At 46.4% G+C, this 20,013-nt stretch overlaps 1 protein-coding gene across 7 annotated transcripts in view; it reads right to left on the minus strand.

Annotated features, from left to right (window-relative positions):
- FBXO21 (F-box protein 21) overlaps nt 1-20,013 on the minus strand; it is a 47,849-nt gene that overhangs the window by 19,623 nt on the left and 8,213 nt on the right. For 5 of the 7 annotated variants that reach the window (XR_007471612.1, XM_049697759.1, XM_033408754.2 and 2 more), the window contains exons 4-11: nt 18,412-18,533; nt 15,388-15,534; nt 14,951-15,087; nt 13,848-13,984; nt 10,058-10,237; nt 8,843-8,975; nt 2,062-2,273; nt 590-747 (exon numbers count right to left, since the gene is read on the minus strand). Coding sequence is in view for 6 of the 7 variants with exons in the window: in XM_049697759.1 (XP_049553716.1) it covers nt 590-747; nt 2,062-2,273; nt 8,843-8,975; nt 10,058-10,237; nt 13,848-13,984; nt 14,951-15,087; nt 15,388-15,534; nt 18,412-18,533 (1,226 nt within the window). In the remaining variant the exon portion in view is untranslated. The remainder of the gene's footprint in view (nt 1-589; nt 748-2,061; nt 2,274-8,842; nt 8,976-10,057; nt 10,238-13,847; nt 13,985-14,950; nt 15,088-15,387; nt 15,535-18,411; nt 18,534-20,013) is intronic. The other 2 variants (XM_033408755.2, XM_004281475.3) reach the window with 1 other exon arrangement.

Raw genomic sequence — 20,013 nt, forward strand, 5'->3', positions numbered from 1 at the left:
AGAAGAGGAGAGCCTGGGCGAGCACCTGTCAGGGCTGGCAGTGACCCCAAACACCTACCAAGCACCTACCTGTTGTTGCCTCTCCCAGGTGCCCTCAGAGCCAGTGCTGTGAACTGCAGTTCCCACAGTGGCCACTGGGGGCGTCTCTGGGGGGAGCACAGCTAACCGGCTGCCAGTCTCAGCGCTCGGGTGGCTCCCCCAACAGTGCCAATCGGTGCCCTCCAGTTCAGACAGGCAGTATGAGCAGGGCACAAGCTGACCCTCCTTGCCTGCAGGAAGCCAATGGCAGTGCCTGGGAAGCAGGACTTTGACTGGCAGAGGCAATGACCAATCAAAACAGAGGTCGGCAACAGCCTGGAACACGGTCCTGGCTGTGGTGGTGACTGAGGGGGAGACCCTGGGGTGGTGACTGGGTAACTCGTGGTATGGCCGCACCAATGCATACCCACCCACGTTTAGCTGAGTACCAGCTCTGATGAGGTTAACAGCCATGGGACACCTGTCAACTCTGAACAGACTGACAGCCTGTGCCTGCAGAATCTGAGTGCTCAAATGTGTGCTTCAAGTACAGACAGTACCAGCTACTTACCTTGGGCGGCATATCTACAGGACCCGTCCTCCACCAGCACATTATAGAAAGGCTGATGATGGCCGTGAGGCAGGCTGTGGACGTTCATGTTTCGAATCCACTCATGTCCCATCATGCAGGTGGGGTCCCAGCCATAGATGACACAGTTATAGCCATACCTAATTAACATAAGAGCAGTGGCAGATCAGCTCCCTGGGGCCCTGTCATGGCAGCTATGAAATATAGAGACAATGGCTTGGTTTCTCTGAAACTTACATTCTTAGAGATACACCTGCTTTTACTCCATGATACATCAATTTTACTCCTGCCTCTCTTTATAAACCCCTCTGATTATCTATCCATCCATCCATCCATCCATCCATCCATCCATCCATCCATCCATCCATCCATGGTAGGACAATTGAGGAAACACAAACTCTCACCAGATATTTGATGAGGTTAACGAACTGATGATTTTCTTAGATATGACAACAGAATGGTAAAGGTGTCTTTCTTAAAAAGTGAGCCCTTACCGTTCAGTGTTACCTACCGAAATAGCTACAGAGGAAAAGGACCTCTGGTATTTGCTCCAGGGAGGAGGGGGAGGGGGTGAAACAAACTGTATGATAACTGTTGAAGCTGGACATGGGAACATCACCTGGTTCGTAATACTCCTCTCTCTACTCTTACATATGCTTGAAATTTCCACAACAAAGTTAAAAAAAAAAAAAGAATGTAATAAAAGAATGGAAAACACTAGCCAAAAACTGAGAAAAGATATTTGCAACTTATCTGCATATAGAGACTAATACACAGAATAAAGAAACTGCAAATCAGTAAGACTAACAACTCAAATGAAAAGCAAAATACCTGAAGAGGCACTTAATCAGAGGAACCTGAATGGCTAGTAAATGCAGGGAAAGAACCTCAATCTGGGTGGTAACCAGGGAAATGCAAATTAAAACCACAATGAAATGCCATTTGCCATTTACCACATAAGTGCATTTTTAAAGGTCTGGCACTAACACAAGTTGGCGAGAATCAAACCTCTCAGGTCCTGGCCTGCTGGTGGGATGTAAATAGGTAGGTACAGCTGCTCTGGAGGCAGTTTAATTTTGCCTCATCAATCGGCCGTGTCCAAACCCCAGGACCCAGCAAGTCCCTACCACCCTCAGATCCAAGGAGAGCAAGACCACTGGAGAGAGTGAGGACGACGAAGAGAGAGGAAGAACGAGGCTGATAGGGCTTCCATCCCCCACGGAGAAGGGTCACTACACACTGTAGAAGAGCTCCCCGTCAGGAAAGCAAGTTGCTTCTTAAAAAACAAAAAGGTTAAAGATATGGTTCGGCCTTCGGTCCTCGCTGCGATGGGCCTCGGTCGCTGCTGCATCGGGTCAGGTCCCCTCCAGGTGCACCCCCGCTGCTCCGAGAAGCGGGGCTCACGGCGCTGTGTCCTCTGCAGCTGCGCCGGGGGCGGGCGCCGGGGCACTCACCTCTTATGCTTCATAATGAGCCCAATGGCATAGCAGACGTCTCTGTGCTTCTCGTGGGAGCGGAGCTTCACCTCCACGCCCACCTCCTCCTTCTTCCGCTCAATGTGCTCCAGCGTGTGCTGCACCAGATAGCCCACCGCCCCGTGCTGCCCGGGGTCTAGGGTTTGGATGTGCTGGAGGATGTCAAGCACCTTCAAGACAAGACAGAAAGACTAGGAGATAATATTTTCATTTAGGCCTTTTCTTTTTCCTGGCAAGGGATTTAGACCTATGTAACCTGAGGAAGGGCAGCGAGGCGAGGTGGGCTGACAGCCCGTTACTCCACAGGCTCTCACCCTGTCGGCGCTCTGTACGCCCAGAGTCACTTCACGTGCTGGGGACTGGCCCCGGCATCCAAATGGAGCCAGCGTGAGCGGGAGGAACTCTTTGGAAACACGGGGACCGGGGTCCGCACAGGATGGGGACGTGAGGGTCTGTCGGGCTAGGTGAACTCTAACAGCTTCCAACATTCTTGGTGAGTGGGGGGACTCAATTTCTTACATACGGACAGGAAACATTTTCAACCTGCCACTCATGAATTGAGAGGAAAGAGAAATGTGAAACTGCTTCAATCGAGGTCAAGAGGCTGAGTGACAGACTGGCCTCGGTGCTGCAGGAGAGGGGAAGGGGACACGGGGAGGGCACTGGAGTGATAGACGCAAATCAGCACAGTTCATTTATGATGCTATCTGTGAAGAATGAAGATGTGCGGGGCAGGGTTCTGAAATCCTACTGGTCGCTTCAGTGACTTTAACTCACAGTGGAATTCAGTTCAGGTGGACAGGGGGAAACCCCGTCTCCCCGCAACTAATGTGACTAGCTGGCAGAGAAGCACTGCCTGACCCCAAGGCTCTGCTCTTTCTACTGCACCCAGTGCCTCTACGGAAAAACACAAGCTCGAGGAAGGCTAACACACATGAACAATGAGCAAGCCCCGCTCGCTCACAGCTCGGCCGAGGGTCTGTGACACGGGTCTCCTCCCACTTACGGATGCTGAGCAGACAGAGCAGCCGGACTCTAGCCCCGGATCAGTCAAACTTGCTGTTTTTACCCTTGAATTAGTTTATTCACTTATCAAATAATGATTAGTAACTGCCCTATTTCCTGATACATTGTGAGCCTATAAAAGTGTCGTGAAGACTACAGCTTTCTGCAATGTAACGTATTATTTTAAAAGCCAATCTTGTCTTCCAGAATGAGATTTGCAGGATCTCAATATTTGCTGAATACTTATTCTCTGCTGGTCACTGTGCCAAGCCTGTCACATTTTTTACTTCATTTAATCCTCCCAACTTGAAGGTCAGCAGTCCAATCACTGCCAATTTCAAGAGGAATCAGACGCAAACAGAGCCGCTCTCCAGGCCAACCTATATAACCACATCAGGACACTGGATTTACATCAACAGCATGATTCCTATTCAACCTAAACACATGAGACCTGCAACAAATTTTTATCCTCGACTTAAATCACTCAAATCTCCCCCTTGAAAGACTCATACTAGCTGCAGCCGGAAAATCTGCTCATTCTGGACTTCACCCTTGACCCCCCCCCCAGCAATAGAAGGCCCTGCTCCTGTCTCAGCCTTACTCCACTCAAGCACAGTAGTGGTGGCAGGTATCTTCTTGCTTATTCGATTTTACCCTTTAACAGAAAACAATCAACTTATTCAAACAGTAGCACTATGCTTAGGAGCCCTTACCACCCTATTCACAGCGATATGTGCCCTCACCCAAAACGACATTAAAAAAATTGTCGCCTTCTCCACTTCCAGACAATTAGGCCTAATAATGGTAACAATTGGCATCAACCGACCCTATATAGCATTCTTGCACATGTTCACACATGCTTTTTTAAGGCCATACTATTCATATGCTCCGGATCTATCTATCTATCAGCCTGAACAACGAACAAGATATTCGAAAACTAGGAGGCCTATTCAAAGCTATACCTTTCACCACAACAGCCCTTATTACTGGAAGTTTAGCACTGACAGGAATGCCTTTCCTCACCGGCTCCTAAAGGCCTGATCACTGAAGCTGCTAACACATCTTATACCACTGCCTGAGCCCTGCTAATAACTCCAGTCACCACCTCCCTCCCAGCCGTCCCAAGTGCTCGCATCCCCTTCTGCGCACTGCCAGGACCCCCTCACTTCTCTCCCTTAACCTTGATCAATGAAAACAGCCCACTCCTAATTAACTCCATCAAACTTCCTACTAATTGTGTTTTTGCTGGATTTATTATCTCCAACAACATCCCCCCAACAACGGTCCCCCTAATAACCATGCCCCCATACCTAAAATTAACTGCCTTTACAGTGACCATCCTGGGCTTTGTACTAGCACTTGCAATTAACCTTAACGCACAAGACTTAAACTTTATTTACCCCTCAAATATCCTCACGTTTTCTAGGCTTTTAGGGTACTTCCCCACTATCATGCACCGTTTACCTCCCTACCTAAACCTATCGTAAGCCAAAAATCAGCATCCTCCCTCTTAGACTTAATCTGACTAGAAAATATTTTACTGAAAACCACATCCCTTATTCAATTAAAGCCCTCCACACTAGTTAAGCAACTTGCCTGAGGTCATGGGGTTATGAAGACGTGCAGTGAGAATGTGGACCCAGGGCTGACTCGCAACCCCAGGTCTCAGTCACCTTCACATCAAAGCAGGAAGAGGAGTATTTTAATTGACTGTTAGGAAAATTTTCAAACACATAAAAAATGGACAGAGTGGTATAACCCCAAGTAGCAGACCCAGCTTCAACCAGTACCAGCCAGGAGCCAATCCCATCCACTTGCCACCCCCCGCAGTGGCCTTGTAATGTAGGGGACACTAACAACAGTTGTCCCTTGTAGCTAAAAGCATCTGATTTCACAGTAAGCTTCTTGTGTTCCCCTCTGCAGTTCCAACTAGTTATTGCTGACAACTTTTCTACAGACACAGCTTCCCCTTTGTTCCTGGCAGCCCCTTCCCACCAGATAAGTGAAAGAAACATAACGCGGAATCTTCAAAGCATAAAGGAAGTCTTGAACTCAGAGTATCAGAGGAGGAGATAAGGTTCTGGGATGATTACTCCCGTCTTTCCCTTGGTGTGTGGATGATAGGGTGAAGGGAGACGGCAGAAACGGAGAAGACACCATGAGATGTGCCCAGTGTGTTTCCAAAAGCCGTGCTGACAGTGGGGCACCATGACGTCTACAGCTAAATGCCTAGGCCTAGAATCCCAAGAGCCCACAACCTTCAGAGTAGAGATCTTGGAACAGGGGCGACTACTGCACATGACTGGCAACTTGCTCTGTAAAGGGCCCGAAAGTAAATATTTTAGGCTTTGTGGGTCGGACGGTCTCTGACTCAACTACTCCCCTCTGCCGCTGTGGCTGAAAAGCAGCCAGAGACAGTCCGCAGACAAATGGACACAGCCGTGTGCTGACAAAACGTATTCACAAAGCCAGGCGGCTCTGGGCCCAGGGGCCAGAGTTTGCGGACCCTGCTCTGTCCTCTTAACTGCAGGTTTCCCCCGACATCTCTCTGAAGCTCTTGGCTCCAACCTCTGGACGTCCACTTCTGTGGGCTCTTCTACTTTTGGGACTTCAGCTACTAGATGCTGATGCCAAGAGCGCCCACCAAGCACGGTACTCCATGGCTCCAGGTCATGCCAATCAAACTCAGCATATCCCAGACGGAACACTGTCTCCTACCCCGAAACAGGTCAGTTCCCCACACACTTCAACTTTTAAAGTGGCCTCCCTTATTGGAAAATTGGGATATTCTCTTCGAGCCTCCTTCCTTGTTCACAGCTAACGAATTTCTGTCATTTCTTAATCATTCATTCAAATAAAATGTTGTACCTACTGGGTGGCAGGAATTGTGTTGAGAGCAAGGGGAATAGCTACAGTAGAGAACAAGACATGGTCCCTGACCTTAAAGAGTATGGTCTCGTGCGGAAGGATGGTTAAGCAGCTGCGAGACACTCCGCACAAGCTTTGCGGAAGGGCGAGCTCAGGGCCGTCATGGTGCAGAGGGGCAGGGAGGGGTTTCAGAGGCAGGAGATCAGAGATTCGGGAGCCGCTGACCTACAGATGGTAACTGAGGTAAGGAGAGCTGGTGAGATCACTGAGGGGAACTGTGCACAGTAGAAAGAAGTCTAGAAACTACCCCACAGTGTAGAGCCTTAAAGGGAGAGACAAAGGACAGCAACTAGCTAGAGCCTGGGAAGAGGGGACCAGAATCAAAGGAACAGTGTTTTGAGTGGGGGGATGACCTCCAAGTGATCAAGAAAGATGAGGAAAGACAAGTGTCTACTGGATTTGGCAACAAAGAGAAAGGTTTAGCAAGAAGGCGTCATGGGCTTCCAGTTCACGTGGGGGAGGGCTGGGAATGGAGCCCCATGCTCTGCGCAGTGCGGGGGAGGCGAGGGGGAGGCCATCACAAGGACCCTGGCCAGGCTGGGAGAGAGAGGTAAGGTGGAGCCGTGGGCAAAGCCGGGGGCTGTCGTCGGAGGCTTCTCCTTCTCTTTTTTCAAAGATGAGGGAGACCTGAGTATGTTTAATGCTGACAGTAGAAGTAGAAACAGGGAGCTGCAGATACAGAAGAAGAAATAAAGGAAAACTTAGTAGTCCAAGGACAGGCAGCAGGTTGGATCCAGAGCACACGGAGTTTTGCCTTGGAAGACTGAGGGACATCTTTTCCACTGAATGTGGAAAATGGAGGGAAGGGATAACTACGGATCGGAACAAGGATGTAGGTTTAGCAGCAGGAGTAGAAAGTGCCCTTCTGTTGGCTTCTTCAGAAACAATCTCGCCTTGGCCCTGGTCCACAGGGGTGAAGCGTGTGGGTGGGCTGTGAATCTGAACGCCTGATGCCATCAACTTCTGTGCGGGAGACCTTGGCAAACTACTTTTCTCGGTGCCTCGGTTTCATTGTTTGTAAAAGGGCAAAAAACAAAACAAAAGTAGCCACCCCAAAGGGCTGGCAGAAGGTACTGGAGGTGTGCAGCACTGAGCTCTCCCAGCCGTCCCCACCACTGGAGGAACCTACTTCCCTGTGCTCTGAAATCGTTCCCCGGCCTTCTAGGGCCACCTCAAACCCTTTCTCTGGAAAGGACCCTTTTCTAACTGCTTCCGCATCCCCTGGAGCCTTCCTCGCTTTGGGCCCCAGCTCTCCTCCACTGTCATGGGGTCCTTCCTGCAGTTACAGCACAGTTCATGGAGGCGAGACAGTTTCCACACGTGGGGAAGGAGCCACTTTCCCTTCCTGAGCTTAGATGCAGGGAGTGTCTAGGTGCCTGACCCCAGCAGCCCATGAATGGTCATCATGGGGAAAAATGTTCTGCGTGTGACAATTTTGGAACTTGTTCCAGTGACATCTGCTTGGAAGGAAGGCAATCCTGACCATCTGAGGAGGATACCAAGGAAATTCCCCCAGAGGTAGCACAGGAGCCCTAAACTGAGCCTGTCATCAAAGGGAAGGATGCCAGGGCTTCTACAGACGTTCCTCCCAAAGGCGATGTCAACCCTACTCCTTCTAAGGCTGATGTGTAATTTAAGTACAGAATCTACTTATGAGGAACCATGCATTTTACAAATTATCATGAAATTCCTGAACTAATGTACAGTAAAAAGTGAAAGGAATTAGTTATGTATGTCCTGGTATCAAAAATAAATCAAGTAAAAAATAAAAGTAAACTATTCAATTCTGGACAAGGTCGTGGGAAGCAGGTGGTGACCTTGGTAGAGAGCCTAGTGTTCCAGTAACTCTTCTATCGCATCACATGGGTGTCCTGGGAGGACAGCCACTGCCTGGGCTGTAGATGACATCTGAAGACAGGGGCTCAGGGATTTTCCTACTGACGCATCCTTTCCTAGAACTACGGTAGATCTTTGACACTGTGAATAAATGAGGCAATGTAAATCTAAGCAACGGTGAGTCACTGAGGTTATTTACTTTCTCAAGGAAGATTTTACCACTCTCTAGTGACAGGGCTGATGATTTTATGGTGATGTTCCTGTGAGAGCTTAGAATTCAAGTCTATGACCCGGCTGTCTAAACAAAGTGGACTATTAACATATTCCCATGGCCAAGCAGGGGCATGATGGGGACGAGCAGCTGCTCCTGCACTGTGCTGCATGGCTGGAAGCATACATGTGCTATACCCGCAGCTCCTGAGCAGTGGTGCCGACCCCAAACATGGTGGCCTCTGACAGGGCTTCCTGCTGGCCAAAGGGGGCGTCACAAACCTGAGAGAGCCAAGTGGAACAGTAAAACCCAACAGTTTCCAAAGGCATAAGCAGTCCTAAAAGCATCCAGCAGCTGGACCTGAACACATCTAAGATCTCACTTTCCTACGCCATGCAGGGCTATTTACATGCGGTCAATTTAGTTGCTAACAGCACAGCTGGAGGATGAATATGGAAACTTCTGCTTCCCCTTGAGAAGGGTGGCTTTGGGAAAATACATCTTTGGGGCACCAGTGGGTGAGAGGTAGGGCCGAGGCCTTGTGGTTCTGGGAGTTTAAGGCACTGATCACAGAGAGAATGGGCAATTCCTGGCAGGATAACTAATTTTTAGTAGAATAAAAGGAGACAAAAAGTTAAATCGATGGGTCAACACCAGGAGACTGTGAATAAATCTGTGTTTATCCTCCAGGTTAATACAAGGATAAACTTGTAAGCGCTGCCTCTCAGCTAGGATTTCCCTCTCTAAGGCAGGTGCAAAGCATCAAAGTAAAATAATTACCTTCTCTGGCCAGATGCCCAGGTGGAAGTAGAGCCTGGCTTGGAGAAGGAGGAGCTGCACCTGGTCCGGGTACATCGCCAGGTACAGATCCAGGGAGTCCCTCAGGAGCTGGTACGACTGGTCGATGCCTTCCCTGTGGGGAAAGAAATCTGTGTTTTATCCTGTTTGCTTCTGAGCTAAGACCCTCTTTTTCAAGGCCCAGATCTTAAAAGTAATGGACACAAATCCCACACGTTCTCTGATTCTGATACTTCCTCTCTTCAGCAAAGTTACAACACTCTTAACAAAAAAAGATACACAAGAAATAGAAATTTCGTACTCCACTAAGTTAAAATCGTAACCGTTTTCCTTACAGAGTCACCTTGATAACACTGTACATAAATTAAAAATGGACTCTGAATAGGTGGAGGACTATTAGGTCAGTGAAACTCTTCTAGATGACACTACAGCGGTGGGTACACGTCATTACCTGCTCGTCAAAATCCACAGAATGTACACCATCAACAGCAAACCCAATGTAAACTATGGACTTGGAGTGATAATGACGTGCCAAGGTAGGTTCATCAACCGTAACGAACACCCTGCTCCCGGGAGGGGGGTTGTTGAAATGAGGGAGGCCGTGTGTGTCCAGAGGCAGGGGGTAAACGGGAACTCTCTGTACTTGCTGCTCAGTTTTGCTGTGAACCTAAAACTGTTCTTAAAAAAATAAAGTTTATTTAAAAAGAAATTCTGCCATTAGGCAGAAAACTAATACTCCAATCTATAAATTTCTATTTTCCCTGTAAGACAATTTTCCTTGGACTCAGAAGCAAGACTGTTTCATACTTTTGTTTGTCCTCTTACCTAAGTGATAGAAAGGTATAAATTCCAAGACAGCAAAGCACTAGGAGGTGAAAAATAATTGTTGCCAGTCTAAAATATTCTTGTTACTGGAGAATGCTTTCAGCATTCATAAAAGAGAACTCGCCCAAGTCCACTGCAAAGATCTCAAAGAAAAGTCACTCAGCACATCCTAAGTCTGGATAGCATTACATCAAGGGAACCAGTTTTTTCCCATGGTGGGTAGATAGCTGCAGCTGTCCCAACTGTGCCACAAAGCATCCGCTGCTTCTCTGTATCACAGGTAGGCTCATTAAATAAAATTCTCTGTAAGGTAATTTGCACCTCCAAAGACGCACACGCCGCGGAAGTACTGGAAAACCAAGAAAACCTTACCGCTTTCCCAGGCTTAAAAGGTTTCCCACCATTCGCTGTAACACCTTCTTTACGTTCACCACCCCATACAGCGCTGCAGTCACATGCTGGCCGATCAGGTATTCACATTCTTTCACTGTCAGCTGCTTGCCTTTCCCAAAGGCATCTATGTAGATGTAGTCAAAGATGTCCAGGGTTGCCCTATCCAAAGAGCACACGTAGTGAGTCGTATCTCAGATTAGAGCTGAACAAATCAATATTTAAAACCCCGTAATAAGTAGCTCAAATCAGAGAACGAATGTTAACACAGTGGCATTTCTACTGAAAATATCAAGGCCTTGCCCAAAGTCTGAAATCTGACCTCTATACACACTCTGCTGTATTAAGATTGCAGTACACTGATACTTGAGAAATAGCACTGGTTTATGCCATTTAATATAGTTTTTTAGAGAGATTAACTCTAAGACTCACTGCCAGGCCTATCTATCAGAAGTCTGGTTGAGAGAAATATTTCTGGAATGCCTGAGCCAGTCTATTAATTTCACAGAGTAGCAGCAGTTAACGTCTGCGGATCCCGGGCCCCTTGAGGCTGTGATGACAGTTATGGGGCCCGGGGCCACAAGGATTCTGGCCTCAGCTCTGCAGATGCGCTCGGGAGGCTCAGGCTGGGACCCTGCTCCAGACCCCGGAGAGCTGCGTCCCTGGCCGCCACCTCCCACTCCTCCCATGGAACCGCCCTCCACGACCCGAGCTCTCGCACGTAGGGGTGGCCCACGCCGAGCCGGGCCGGTAGGCGGTCACATAAGCAGGTTCTCACCTCAGGACCTCTAACGATACTGCATTCACCCTACGAGGACTCCTGAGGGATTGAGGTGGGACTTTGTTTCAGGGATAGCTGTGTTTTTTTTCTTTGAGCAACTGTTTCACTTTGATAGAGACTTTCTCTTCGGCAGCTAAAAAGCCCAGTCAGATTTCTTCTCAGTCGTATTAATAGCCTGCCTTTAGCAAGACATATATAATTGTTCCAGAAATAAGGAATGCTCTTCAACCCTTTTTTTGGGTCTAGGAGAACCACACAAATGCACACAAGTTTACAGGCAAAAATCCTAAACAAAATATGAGCAAATCAAACACAGCGAATGTATAAAAATCCACATGAGTAAGTCAGATGCTCCTTAAGAATGAAAGGAGGACTGAACGCTAAAACATTTCACCACATGCAGACTAAAGGAGAAAAACCACATCCTATCTGTAGACACAGAAAAGAAATTTGGGGGAAAAAAATCCTAGCTATTAATAAAACTCTTAGCAAATTACGACTTTATAATTGTTTTTTCCTTTTTTTTTTAACCGCACCATGCGGCATGCAGGCTCTTAGTTCCCCGACCAGGGATGGAACCCGTGCCCCCTGCAGTGGAAGCATGGAGTCCTAACCACTGGACCGCCAGGGAAGGCCCAAATTACAACTTTAGAAGGCAGCTTTGATCATCTCAATGAAAGGTACTGCTCCCAAACATCATGTTTGAGATGAAATTTTAAAGTCATACCCAAGGCAGAGTGCCTGCTATCACTGTTTCTATTCACTGTGTACAAGAGGACCCAGCCAGCAGAATAAGTAAAAGAGACACAAACATACAACAGCTGGAAAAAAAAAGAAGAAATAAAACTGTCGCAATTCAGACAATATGACGGTCTACATAGAAAAGCTGAAAGACCTAGCAAATTATTAGCACTAATAATTGATCCAGCAGAGGTGCTGATAATCAGACCCAGATCTAAGTCATCAACCATGTCCCTGTGCACCACCAATACACAGACAGCGTAATTTAAACAATTACCATTTACAATAGCAACAAAAAGTTAAGGTACCCAGGAATAAATCTAGCAATATATCAAAGAGCTGGATGTAGAAAACAATAAAATATTTTTAAGGACATTAAAGATGACTTAAACGTGCAAGGAGATGTGTTTACAGACAGACAGACTGAGCAGGGAAGCGCAAGCAGGCCATACTCCTCACGTGAATCCACGAATCCAGAGGAGCTCTGGGCCCAGCTACCATACCAGAGCTTCGAGGTGCCTGACAAACGGATTCTAAAGCTGCACATGGACACCAGGCTAAGAGGAGCCAGAGCAATTCTAAAGGACTCCGTGGGGGCCTCGCCCCACCAGTCATTAGGACTAACGATAATGCCACAGTCCACGCGACACTATGGTCGTGGTGCAGACAGAGACCACGGGCCCGAGGAGCAGTCCAGTCAGGACGCAGAGGGCCTGCAGCCCAGCAGCTGTGCGCTCTCCCGCCAACCTCCCGGCCTCTCCCCAGCGGGCCAGCCCTTTATGGGTCTCAGTGTTTGTGTCTGCCAGGTGCTTGGGGTGCTACCAAACCACTTCACTGTTCATCTGCATTGTGGTGTATGCTCACTGTGGCCTAAAGAAGGAAAAACAATCCTGTTACCACACACAAATGTGCCCGTCAACAGGTCACTGTGGTAAGTAACATGGTAATTGGTGTTTTAAATGCTTTATATCACACAGAAATCCTTGGTGGACCATTATATAAGCATTTAAGAATATTTTAGAGATATTGGGGGAAATTGGTTGGGTTATTCAGGGAGAGGGAATGAACTGAAAAAGCACTTTTCTCATTTAAAATAATGGAAAATGGGTGCCTGCTATCCAAAAGAGAAACCATCCAATACATTTTAAGGAACAGATTATATCTGGGAAACAAGGGAAGCCTGTACTCGCTATTCAAGGAAACATACACATGTAACGAAATATTAAAATTTGCATGGAAATAACAAATACTTTCAAACTAACTGGCGGTCACCTCTAGAGAGAAGAGGAGGGAAAGGGATAAGGAAGAATACCGAGGAGCCGCCAACTTACAGACAAGTTTTATTTCCTAAACCCGGAGGCGGAAATATAGAGACCAGCATGAGAAATTCCACCAGGCGTGTAAAGCACTGGGTTCTCTCATTTAACCCTCCAAACCACTTTATGAAAAACATTAGCCCCATTTTACACAGGAAGAAACTGAGGCTCAGAGGAAACCGAGGTCTAAATTCAAACTTCAAAGCTCAGCTACTTTCTATCATTCCACTCATCACTTCACCGAACAGTACCACAGCCAGTCATTAAGAAGTAGTTTGAAGTAACAGGATGTAATTAAATAACTATGTTTCTTTTCCCTCTAGATGGCACTTTTAAAGAGACCCGTCTCTCTAGACTATAGCTGAAAAGGAGCTTTATGTCCAATAGGACACCAGGTCCCAAACAAGAGAACAAAACAGAACTCATTAACCTGGTCTGCAAAATGCGCATCAGGTCACCAACCTTGCCTAAAAGGAGTGCCACTGCTGAGAACCTGAATATCTGCTTTTGCACATGGATGAAGAACTTGGGCCCAGTTCCCTCTCCCCTGCTTCTCCCTCCCTCCTTCCCTCTCTTCTGGGGGGAGATTTTACGGAAGACTGGGAAGTAACAGTTTCTTTAAGAACTCTTTGTACTGATTTGCTTCGGAACAAAGGGACTCTGAGATTCACATAAGATCCTGAACTCTTAGTCCTGTTCTTTAAAATTAAATGTTTTCTCTGAGGTAATTGGAGATTCACATGCAGTTCTGAGAAATAAGACAAAGATCCAGAGCGCACTTCTCCCACGAGCAGATCGCGGACGTGGATACAGTCAAGAGCAAACCAGTTCCATCACCACCCTAGGCCCCCTTTTAACCTCTGTTGTTACATCTCCTCTCAGCACAGTGGAAATGAATCCTCAGGGCAATCACGATGTGTCACGGATGGCTCACCCTTCTGCACCTTGGCACCACCTTAATAAGAAGTGACTGGGGAAGTTGACAGGCTCCAGTGGGACCCCCAACTGCCGGGCAATGGTCAGGTAGAGCAGAGACATGCTGATTGGGATTCCAGTTCTGCGGATTAAAACCTAGCAGAGAAAAAGGCAGCTTTAGCTTCACAGAGATGAATCACACCTTCTCACCCCTTCCCCACACCTTCTCAGTGGCCACCTACTGTGCATCAGGTGAGAGGACAGGTTTTCAGGCTTAAGTGGATGAATATTTCATTTACTTAGATCAGGGCTCTCGGACTACAGTCCATGGGCCAAATCGGGCCCACCAACTGTTTTTGGATGGCTTGCATAAGAAGAGTTTTAATATTTCTTAATGTTTAAAAAAGTCAAAAGAATACTATTTCATGAAACATGAGAACTGTATGAAATTCATATGTCCATGTCCACATACGACATTCTACTGGAACACAGCCACATGCCTTTGTTTCTGTATGGTTTGTGCCTTCTTTCGCTTGACCATGGCAGAACCGAGTGGTTAGGACAGAGGGTACGTGGCCTGCAGAGCCAAGGAGAATCACTGTCTGGCCCTCCACAGAAGAAGTGTGCGGACCTGTGATTTAGGCCCTCCTTCTTCTAGGAAGAACGTAAGGCCATTTCAGATAACGTGTGTAAGATATGACAAAAGAAAATACAAGTCTCATAGAGAGCAACAGAACAGAAACGAAAACAGAGACAAGTAGGAAGCAAATAAAAAACAAGCATCGATGACGTAGCTGGTCGTGTATTTCCTCCAGTCTTCCAGGAAGCCAGTGCAAAAAGGTTAGTTTCATAGTTTAGTGTTCACAAGATGCAAACTGATCACACTGAGTCGGAGAAGTCCTATTTCTAGTCAGGAATTTACTTCAAGGGTTTTCAGAGGATGCTCTGTGATGAAGTAGGTAAAAGCCACAGCAATATCCTCACAGTAGAGGCAAAAATGAGTTTCACTGGGCACTGAGAGATGAACAAAATCTATTACTTGCCCTCAGTAACTGTACAGTTTATCAGAGATAAGCTTAATATATATATAATTATTATATTTTCTATCATACACATATTTACCTGGTGCATATATAAGTTTAGGGCATTATAGTAATCCATTCGGTTCCCCTTGAACTTCAGTTGGTCATAAAGGACGTAGTTCATGGCATCCAGCACCTGGCTCTGGAGTTCTATTTCCATTATCATGGAGGATTCACCTGAAATACAGAGACCTACTCTGAGGACACAAGCACAAATAACGTTGTGACCAGTGTCCCAAATAACCTTTAACATGCAGACACTGGCAATGTCCTAAGAATATACATTAGGTGTTACCAACCCAGGGTGGAAAAGACAATACGTATTTGAGGTCTTTTACATCATCCAGGTGAACATGTGGTTGTATCATCAGTCGATTTTTTGGGACATAATGGGAATGCACTGCAGAATTCCCCAAATTAATCAATTACTCTACGTTTTCTTTTGCAAATACAGCTGTATCCAAAGCAGTTCCACACCTGCCTTGAAGGCCAAGCTGGGGTGGCGACTATTTATGCCCCGGAGGGTTTTGCAAACAAGCTCCACGATGCTGTCAATCTGGGCCTGAATGTCTCTGAGGCTGATGTCGGAGAGAGGATTGCAGTACTGGTCGATATACACTGCACCTGAAATGAACGAGAATTACTGAATAAATTCCTCCTTCCACCTTTTCTTATCAGTGGTCATTCACCCCAGACTCCTGGGGCCACAGCTCTTTACACCACTCCTCCAGATGTGGTTCCTGTCTCGGATGTCAGGTCTGGCTGCTGCTAATACACTGAGAAGGAGCAACATTCTTACAACAAAGAAGACTACATTTCGTTATTATTTTTTTAACATACCAAAACTCTCTCAGAGGTCATGGACTCAAAAGAACTGTGTGATACATGCCATATCTCCACAGTCTACTAGGAAGAGAAATAAATACCATAAAGGAGATCTTTTCAAGCTACTTCTCTGTCCCTAATTTTCTTATAGTTCAAAATCCAACAACTCTGAAAACTTATAAGACAGTTCATTGAGACTTAAAAAAATAGTTGAAAGCCCTCAATGTCAGGTATACCATTTCAACAAATTATTCCTCTGAAAGGTGAGCCAGTAAATGGACTTTGGAGATAACTGGACTTTGAAATTAAATAGTTACACTCAGGAAACCCACAGCTAATAAGTTGTACGGAGCACACCAGAGATACTGTCTCTCAAAAATCACTACTCTTCACCACCTTAGGTTACTTTTTAACCCGAGACCCAGTGGGCTAACCTGCTCATCTGCTATAGGACGTTTTCACTCGGGAAGCTGTAGGGTCACTTTAAATTCAAGAGGTCTCAAACCAGCTCAGGACCTGGATCCCCTACTTACACCCCAGTGGGTATCAAGAGACCTGGACACCAGCCCCAGTTCTGCCACCAGCCAGGGAATGGCTCCTGGGTCTCCTCGGGACTCAGTTCCCCCCCCGCCACCGTCAGCTGAAGGGCTTTATGCTGCACAGCTCCGCAGCCTGTTCTATCTGACTGCTGCTTCTTAGCCTTCGTCAACGGCATCAGATGATTCTAGTTGGTCACCAAGGATCAAAACCCTGGAGCCAATTTCTATTCACTCAACTAGTTAAAAACCTTCAACAGCTACCCAATGTCCACAGCACTGATGTGAACGAGCTGCTGAAAATTATAATATTACTTAATATTTGAAAGATGAAAGAGAAGTCATTGTTTTCATAAATAAAGCTTGTCAAGTTATTCCTGACTGTGGAATAAACACAAGATGCCTCTTAACTCCGGGATGCATATGTGAAGATTCCAGGGTGGTGAGGATATTTTATTTTAATGAACTGAAGCAGATACTTCATGTCCTTCTGGATGGTATAATCAACAAGATCAATGAATAAGAATCTGCACTACACACTGTGAGTATATCCTGATCATAACATAGGGACAAGGAACACAGAAACAGTGACTGTTAAAGAAACAACCTGTACACACAGGAAACAGAGAGGATGGACAGGGTTTACTAGCCGCCGCTACTGCAGGTCTGAGGCAGTAAAATCTGCAAGTGTTGCAGGTATCAGGGAAACTTCATGCAAGTGAAACCTGAAATGAACTCGGAGGGTGAGTAGGATTTAGGAGGGAATCCTAAGGAAGAGGGATACCTCGAATGAGGAAGTGAAGCCAGGTGTATGTGTAGGGCGCCAGTGAGGATAGTGGCCTGGCTGTAGCAAATGGGACATGTTAGAGAGTGATGGGGAAAGGCCTGACTGAATTATGGAGGGCACTGAAAGCAGGCAGAGATTTAATTTCAAAAAGGAAATCAGCTGGCCACGTCGCAGGCTCACATGGAGTGCTGAAAAGGCTGGGTTTCAGACTAGGCCGGCACTGCACGCCGGCTGACTTGAGAGCAGGAGGGCGTGATGCCCATGAAAGCAAGTATCACTTAGAAAGCTGCTGCTGGGAGCGGTGGCAACAGCCTGCGTGAGACCAAGAACAGAACGGAGACGCGACTATGAGAAACGCTGGAAAGGAAAAAGAATCAATGAATTGGGTAAGTCGCTGGGAGTAGGGAATGAAAGTGAAGGAAGAGTCATATCTGTATTTCATAACCATAATTTGTGGGAGTGTTTGTGTAATATGCTAGGAATTTAAAATAGTTTTTAAAAAATGAAGTCACATTTTGTTCTTGCTCAACTCAGTAGGAACAGAAAGTTCTTCCCTTCATCTTGCCTGTCCACTGGACTTCTTTCCACTCAGTTCTCATTATGGACAATGAGACTCACTGACATGCAAGAACATTTTGTCCTCATTAAACTCCAACCAGAGAGGTTAAGGGATTTGCTCGAGGTCACATGGAGACAAAACTGGACACATTTATTTCTGATTTGAAGTGAGGTTTCAAAGCTTAGAGAGACAGGGAATTAACCTCATTAGCTAAAATGTCAGCCTCATGCTTTGAACCGATGATGCATCTTTAAATTTATTTATTTATTTATGGCTGCGTTGGGTCTTTGTTGCTGTGCACAGGCTTTCTCTAGTAGCGGCGAGTGGGGACTACTCTTCGTTGCGGTGCGCGGGCTTCTCATTGTGGTGGCTTCTCTTGTTGCAGAGCACGGGCTGTAGGCGCGTGGGCTTCAGTAGTTGTGGCTCACGGGCTCTAGAGCGCAGGCTCAGTAGGTGTGGTGCACGGGCTTAGCTGCTCCACAGCATGTGGGATCTTCCCGGACCAGGGCTTGAACCCGTGTCTCCTGCACTGGCAGGCGGATTCTTAACCACTATGCCACCAGGGAAGCCCGATGGTGCATCTTTATAAACACTGTCTCTTTAGCTGACAGCTAAAGATTTTGACCAGATCTTAGCTCTGAATTTAATCGTTCTGCCTACCTAACTGATCAGACCATACAAGCCAACCATGTAGCACAGTTTACTTTTCCACTGCTTTTCCATCAGGGCCACTTTCACTGCTGCTCTTAAGGACAACTCAGCTGCCTATCAAAATATCAGTGTTAAAGTCTCACCTTCAAGATATGATTCATAGTCATCAGGCTGCTGAAGAAAAGCCTTAAGATTATTTAAAATTTTCTGTTGTCGTAGGTAATAAAGAATTTTTTTGGCGTAGTATTTCCAGGTCAAAGCTTTTCTGGAAAAAACAAATAAACAAACAAACAAGCAATGAGTCAATAAGAATTAAGATATTAAAATTCTCAATTATCCATTTTTTTACTTCACACTAATCATACCACGTTAAGAGTCTACTTAACAAGAAAAGTATAATTGGCTCACAAGCATATAGTACTTATCATGGAAGCAGACAGCACAATTTAGGGTTTGGCATTTGTAATTTAACACTAAATTAGCTGTGCTGAAATTCAAGAAACAGTTATCCATTTGGCTTCAGATTTACTAACAGGAAACGAAAGAGAAACCTGAAAAGTCAGGGGAGCTGGGTGAGTCTCAGGAGACAGGAGAAAGGCATTTGGAAGCTTTCTGGCCACTCGGACCTTGGGCTGCTGCCTTTCTCCTTCTACACTCACTGCCATCTCATCCAGTCTCAAGGTTTCAGACACCATCCATACTGACACCCCCCAATTTATTCTCCAGAACAGGTTTTTCCCCTAAACTCCACACCTGTATATCCAACTGCTACAACCACATTCCACTTCAGTATCTGATGAGACCTTAATTTTCTTCCCCTCCTAGAGTCATGCCCATCTCAGATAAAGGCAACTCCACCATCCAGTTAGGACACCCTCGGAGCCATCCTTGACTCCTTGCTTTCTCTCACAGCCATATTCAATCCATCCACCCATGCTCTTAGTCCTATCGTCAAAATATATCAGAAATGTGAGCACGTCCAACTCATCTAAACCACAGTCCTCTTTTGTCTGTATCATAGCAGCTTCCTGCTTTGATCCTTGCCCCTCACAGTCTACATTCGACATGGCAGCCAGAGGGCGCCAGGTGACATGTTAAGTCATAGCACAAAAATCCTCTGCCCCAAATTCTCCAATGGTTTTCCACCTCGATCAAAGTATATAAAAGCCCAAGTCCTAATGATGACCTAAAAGGTCCTTTAAACTCTCGCCCCGTTACCTGTCTGCCCTCAGTTCCTGTATCACCCTCCCCACCCAGTCCAGCCGCCAGCAATGCTGGTTTCCCGGCCGTTCCTTCCTCACACCTGGCTGGAGTTCACCTTAGGCCTTAGCACTCAATTCCTCCTGACCAGAACATTCCTTCCCTGGGGATCTGCAATCTGTGCCCTCATCTCCTTGCAGGTTTTGACTGAAATGTCGCTTTGAGTAAGGCTTTCTCCCACCATTCTATTTAAAATTGTACCCCCCCCCATTGTTCCCTTACCCTCTCCCCTGGTTAATATTTCTCTATAGCACTTCTCATTTTCTAATATAATTAGTATCTTAACTTTGTTAAGCATCTCTCTTCTCCACTAGACTGTGAGCTCCATGAAGGCAAGGTTTTTTTTTTTTTTTTTAAAGCATTGCTCACTGCTGTATCCTCAGCTCCTAGAATGGTGTCTGACACACAGCAGATGCTCAATAAATACTTGCTGAATGAGTGAAACTCTTCATCAGATCTCCCAAATATGCACAGGGATTATGCGA

This window comes from Orcinus orca, chromosome 15, assembly GCF_937001465.1.
Source record: "Orcinus orca chromosome 15, mOrcOrc1.1, whole genome shotgun sequence".
In the NCBI taxonomy this organism is placed as follows: Eukaryota; Metazoa; Chordata; class Mammalia; order Artiodactyla; family Delphinidae; genus Orcinus; species Orcinus orca.